General features: G+C 29.4%; 1 protein-coding gene across 1 annotated transcript; it reads right to left on the bottom strand.

The window, feature by feature from the left end:
• Positions 1 to 558: 558 nt before the first annotated feature.
• LOC131632277 (F-box/kelch-repeat protein At3g23880-like) lies at positions 559 to 2,786 on the bottom strand. Its single transcript, XM_058903057.1, has 2 exons — positions 1,516 to 2,786; positions 559 to 782 (listed from the first exon to the last, which is right to left on the bottom strand). Exon 1 carries the CDS (start codon positions 2,727 to 2,729, stop codon positions 1,518 to 1,520), a length of 1,212 nt encoding a protein of 403 aa, XP_058759040.1. The 5' UTR covers positions 2,730 to 2,786; the 3' UTR covers positions 559 to 782; positions 1,516 to 1,517.
• Positions 2,787 to 6,991: the final 4,205 nt, after the last annotated feature.

Raw genomic sequence — 6,991 nt, forward strand, 5'->3', positions numbered from 1 at the left:
GAAACAGAACCAACATAAAATTGTTCATAACTGCAAACAAAACTAATTAACGAGAAAGCGCAGGCATGGCGCAAGTAGCATTGTTGATTGACCATTATGTGGAAAAGATGGCAGTTTCTGATAGTGAAAAGCAAATAATTGAACAAATATATCATCACCGAAAAACTCTAATAAGCAAAAACTCACTGATTGAAACGCGTCTTTTGGAAACAGATTTCAGATCAAAAAATTATAGTTATCAGGATCTGAATAATACAGTAATTAGGCGAGTGTGTCATAATAGCCAGCGAAGCAAGTTCCTCCCTGGTTGCAAACATCTACATAGAAATAAGCACATAATACGTATATACTACACCTGCATTCATGAAAATGCATATACAGTAACAATCCAAGCTTGGAATGCAGAGCACAGAATACCATCAGCAGCACAATGATCAAATGAAGAAATGTGCAGAAATCAAAGTTAGTCCCTGAAGATCTTTGTACATAGGCTTCACTAATGGTTAAAATGGAGTTCAATTGTGTGAAAATGATTGATAGCAGAAGCAAAAATCAAAATGTCAAAGAAACATAATGTGTGGTTAAACCACTTACATATTTAGAGACTTCCATTGGCACATACACAAATATTTTGTGGTAAATTTCTAGAAATGCTTACAAAGCAAATTCAAAATACTGAAACAAAACAAAATGGAGCTCTAATAAACCGTTTTCGCCTTTCTTCCTGCCATGCCATCAGCTATAAATAACACCCAAATATGCTTGAATTTGAGGTTGTGGTCCTGTGATTAAAAACACACCCATATTACACAGGAGAGAGAAACAAAAATAATGATGAATGCTTCAACAGAGATAATCTTTTACTAAACATGGCAATAAAATCACACAATTTATAAAATGCTCTGAACACCAACTAAATAAAGGTCATTCCAGAGATATTGAATATTCTTTTGGAAATGAAAGGACCGTCGTCTAGTTATAATTCTAATAATATAAAAATAAAACAAACTCTTTCAATTCATAGATTTTTAAATCCTTCAATGGATAATATGGTTTTTTAACACTTCCATCATAAAAAGACAAAGCAATCCCCACATAACATTGCTTAGCATCCATCAAAACGCAATGGCGTTATATTAGATAGAAAGATAACCATTAGTGCAAAGATTATCAAACAATGTCAAAATGTAAACAAAATACTCAAAAATAGAAAAATACATTAAAGAGATCATCACCCTTAAAAATGATAATGGTTTTAAACAAGGATTTGAGCAATTTCGCCTAAAACCCAGATAGCAGACACAATAGCAATTTGGGACCACAACTAGCGGCCTCAACAACCACTATTGTTGACAGCGGCTCGCAGACCAAAAGAGTCGCCCTACCACAACTATCATGACATTCAGCTCAAGCTCACAATTGAAAAGATAGATTACCACACCATCTATTGTTACAAGATGACTATGAGTTTCAAAAAAAACATACACCAATTAAAATAAGTGAATAAGTACTTACTTTCAACATGGTGAAGCCAAACTTTCGACATAACCCTTCGTAAAAAACCACAATATTTCATCGGTAAATCTAGTCCGCTCTACTCTATTGTCTCTCCAATTATAAAGAATCGCTTTTTCTTCTTCACATGCAAAGCTTTCTTGATTGCTTGCGAGTACTAATGTGTCATTACTCTCCGAAAGACCCAACGGAAACAAGAACAATTGAGAATGATATTCAAATGACTCACTAACTCCATGATAAATCCGAAGATCCACATAACTAATTTTAAGGAATTGAATCCAAGACTCTTGAACTCCAAATTCCATCATCTTCCACAAAACAAAATGCGTTCCCTTAAAATGATGAGAAAAACATAAACAATCCATCAACACAGTAACAGCCGGCTCAACCGAAGGCACTTCATCAAAGCCCCGAGGTGGTAGCAACTGCCGGTATGTCTCAGTACCCAGATCAAGTGAAACAATTACAAATTGCTCAATGTTAATATCTTTCCATTTATAATCAATCACATTTCGAATAGCCAACCAGTTAATAGTACCACTCACATAAACACCTTCATTCACAAACGGATGGCAGTGGGGTTGCGTAGACTCAACGTCAAAAGGAACAAACGGAAAACTTTCAATATTTCTCCAAACACTATCACCTAAACCGAAAACTTTAACCTGATTGGCAGAGAATGCCACAACCTTATAAGTGTCGGTTAAATTATCATAACCAAATGCAAACCTGAAAAAATCAGATGAATCATTGCAAAACAACCCTAATTTTTCAGATATCTTTTTGGTTGCAGGGTTCCAAAAACGGAATGTCCTTTCATACTTGTCAGACAAACTAAGCAAGCATATCAATCCATTGCAAGAACCAACCATCTCACGGCAATCCAAACGTCCCAATCTGTGTTCAGGATTAGCAATGGAGATTGATGGATTATCTAATAAGCGACTTAAGGGGAAAGGAATGACACTGATGTCCATGTCCTGGTCAGGTCTGTTACAATATGGAATTAATGCAAGATGTGTGTTGCGTGGAGATCGATGAAAGTGCAATTTGGAAAAGAAACGATTAGAAATTAGGGATTTCCATGACTTACAGACGCAATTCATTTGCATTAGGGTTTTCACAGGAAGCCGTGACAGAATTTCCGGGATGAGTTCGTCGGGGAGGACTGCCGGCGATGTTGCGCCGTATGAGTGATAAGGGGGATTCATGAGCTACGAAATGGAGCGCCGTTGATGAAACTGAAATTGAAGTAGAAAAGAGTCCTTTTGAGCTGTCACTTCGATTTTTCAATTATAAATAAATAAATAAATATAATAAAATAAACTACAACCGTAATAATATTAAGGGAAAAGCTAACATGTATCCCAAGGGCACCATGTTAATGTTAAAGAGATATTTATAGAAAGTTTTTCTTAAAACGCGTACATTTAATGTATCGAAACTTTAAATATGACTTTGTTGTATTTAATGTATTCCAACTTGTTTTTCGGTTCAAGAGAAAAAGACATTGAAAAAAGAAAAAGAAAAAGAAAACTTTTAGGTTTCTATTCATCCATTCAAAGCAGTTTCATCCATTTAATTAAGCAAATGGAAGTTTTTGAGTTTTCCAGTAGTGTTAATTTGTGGTGACTTAAGTAATTGGTAAAAGAGAATTTTGAACATTAAAAATATAATAAATTATTACATTTGTTATTGAAGAATGCAAATGGTCAAAGTTTATTATTAATATGTCAAGAATTAAAAATTAATTATTAAAGAGTTAAAAAAAATTAATTCAAATCGGTATAATTAAATAAGATAAACGAGATAAATGCAGGGTCGGTCCCGACTTTTTAGAGGCCCAAGACAAATAAAAAAATAGATCCCTAATAAAAATTAACTTTTTACTCAAAAAATATCCCGAAAATAAGATCAAAATTGTTAGACAATGAACACCGTCTCAAAGAAATGAAAATTGTGTTTTTTCTTACTTCAATTACGGAAAACCAAATCATATGACTAAAAGATGTAGGAGTAAGCTTAAACAACGTCTTGACTCTAATTCGCTGGTTTACTTGACTGGTAAAAAATTATGGCTGATAAGAAACTTATTTTTATGATTAAAAAAATAATAAATCAAAACACAAACGATAATGAATTTGATTTAATCATAAAAATTTGATAATAAATACTCGGTAAATTAATAAACTCTCTAAAATAATAAATTTGTCCGGTCCCGACTAGGGCTAATGTAAAAAATTGAAAAACTCGATAAAATAATAAGATAATAATTTTTCAGGAGATCCCTTTATAATTTTGGGTCCCAAGAAAATCATAAATTAATAATTCATAGAAATTGAAAAAAAAAATGTTACACTATTGAAATATGATTCAATAGTTGTCTGTTTTCCTTTAAGAATACATTGAACACATTTGTTCCTCTTGTTTATATTTACTGTATTTCAAAAGTCATTATTGATTTCCAATGCATATGAACACAATAGTTACTAATTTACGTTGAGTCCCAAAATTCGCTGCAACGTAATTCTAAGAGGCATAGACTAATTTGTCTTTTTGTTTGGTATGTACAATATAATTACTTAAATACTCTTTAAATTAATAATTATTAATTTATCGATAAATTAATAACTCTCTAAATTAATAAATTTCTTCGGTCCTGACATTATTAATTTAAAGAGTTTCTACTGTATATATTATTCTATAATTTAACATATGATTTGTTAAAATCATTCAAAACTTCTGATCAAAGTTTTTAAAAGCCATAGGAATGCAAATGGTCAAAGTTTATTATTAATATGTCAAGAATTAAAAATTAATTATTAAAGAGTTAAAAAAAATTAATTCAAATCGGTATAATTAAATAAGATAAACGGGATAAATGCAGGGTCGGTCCCGACTTTTTAGAGCCCCAAGGCAAATAAAAAAAATAAAAAATATCCCGAAAATAAGATCAAAATTGTTAGACAACGAACACCGTCTCAAAGAAATGAAAATGGTGTTTTTTCTTACTTCAATTACGGAAAACCAAATCATATGACTAAAAGATGTAGGAGTAAGCTTAAACAACGTCTTGACTCTAATTCGCAGGTTTACTTGACTGGTAAGAAATTATGGCTGATAAGAAACTTATTTTTATGATTAAAAAAATAATAAATCAAAACACAAACGATAATGAATTTGATTTCATCATAATAATTTGATAATAAATAAGTTAATTGTATCATAAAATTTTAAATATTTAATTATAACATAAAAATAATTTATAAAATTTATAGTAAAATAAATTTAATTATAACATATAAGTAATTCCTAAAATTTTAAAAAAAATTATATAATTATAAAAATTTATAGAAAAATTAATTGGCATATATAATAGCCTTAACCACTAGATCACAAGCAATTAGTTGTTTATAGTTTTCGGTCATAAATATATATTTTAGAATTACAGTATTATAATTTTCTAATTATACCTCCCAAATTAAGGCCTCCATTTTATTTGAGGCCCTGGGCTGTGGGCCTGCTTGCCCTGGCCCAGGGCCGGCCCTGGATAAATGATATATATCACATTAATGTTCATCGATATAAATAATAGTCGTTCATGGATATAAATAATAGTCATTTTAATGTAATTTATTATAGCTTGATTATAAACATTTCTTTTAACCTTTAAATTTCATTCAACGGTAAAATAAATGCTACTCCCTCCGTCCCAAATTATTTGTCGCCATGGTCCACTTCACACGGATTAAGAAACAGTAATAAATAAAAGAGATAAAATTGTGACTTTATCAAATTATCTTCATTAACTATTGGTCTATTTGAAATAACATTAATATTAAGTGAGAAAACAATAAATTAAGAGTATTTAATAGAGGGTACAATAGGAAGATTAAACATAAAATTGCATTGGTAATGTAAAGTGACAAATTATTTGGGACAATTTTTTTTTACAAATGTGACATTTATTTTGGGACAGGAGGAGTATTAATTAATAAATCTATAATAATTATTAAGGAATAAATCTATGATTATTATTAGAAACTTCAATGGTTTCTTTATAGCTGAATCTCATTAATCAATATCAATATCAATCAATATATCAATATAAATCAATCATCAATATAAATATATAAAATGTAAAGTACGTGGAAAAATCGTAACTAACCTTTTGATTACAAGCTTAAACTATTCTGATTCTAGGGTTAAAATTAACTAATTATATAATTATTGATTTATATTGATTTGGCAATAAATGCCGTGTCAATACTAAACTTATTCTAACCATTTATATTTATTTTAAATCATAATATTATTTATTCGATTGAATGATTAAGATTTCCACTGATGCGTTCCACACAGTATTCAAATGCTACACAGTATTCAAAGGGCAGTTCCACCCGATATTCAAAGATTTATGTTTTCTTTAAGCACGATTTAAGAATATATGTTTTCTGTTTTCTTTAAGCGTTTAAAGATATATGTTCGTTTTCGGTGTTGTTGTGTTGTTTTTTTTTCATGGTTTTAATACAACATTTTTTGTCTGAATTTGTTATTGTTGAATTTTGATCGAAGTGGAAAATTATATTGTGAACTATTTATTTGTTTTGTGATTTAGTGTTGTTTTTTTCTAATGGTTTTGAACAGTTATGGCAGGTTGTTGTTTGGAGGTGATAAAAGACTAGAGATATTCCTTCAGGTTGTAGAGAAGGAATTGTCATGGCTATGGAGGTTTATTGATATAATGCAAGTGGTTGGCTATAAAAATGGACTGCGTGGAAGAAGAGATTGGCTGCAAAAATTGATGGCTTGGCTTGGATAAGGGAAGAATCTGTCATCAATATCTTTATTAGGATTTCATTTTCAAAAGAAAATTGGACTTACATTTATTTGACCCAATAATTTGTATTTTTTGTTAAGTTTTTTTAGTTATAATTTTTTTCCTCAAAAGTCTGTAAAATTTTCCACAGTAGTATAGTGTTTATTTAATAGATTACTTTTTTTAAATAATTATATTTTTTTAATCTAATAACTTTTAAATAAATAATTATATAAAAAAGTAAATTATTAAAAAAACTGATCATATATTAAATAAATCTAAATGTATAATTATAATAAAAATATTCTAAGAAGATAGTGTATTTGTAGTGTGGATTAAGAAATTGTCGAATGAAATTTAAAGTTTATTATGTAAAATAAAAATAAAATTTTTTTGAGGGAAGCTTCACTTAGTAAGAAGGGAGTTGGATCTCCTTAAATTTTACGTTTTAATGTTCAAATAAATAAGGGTAGATTGTATTGATTTAATAACAAAATCGTACACATTTTAACTTGATTACACAATCAATTTCCATTATAATAAAATTAAACAATATTTATTATTATTACTTATTACTTATGTATATCGTCAAAACAATTCTTAAGAGTTAAAAATGAAACAAATTACGAATAATATACGAATAATATGGGTCCG

This window comes from Vicia villosa, unplaced genomic scaffold (genome assembly GCF_029867415.1).
Source record: "Vicia villosa cultivar HV-30 ecotype Madison, WI unplaced genomic scaffold, Vvil1.0 ctg.000924F_1_1, whole genome shotgun sequence".
Lineage (NCBI taxonomy): Eukaryota > Viridiplantae > Streptophyta > Magnoliopsida > Fabales > Fabaceae > Vicia > Vicia villosa.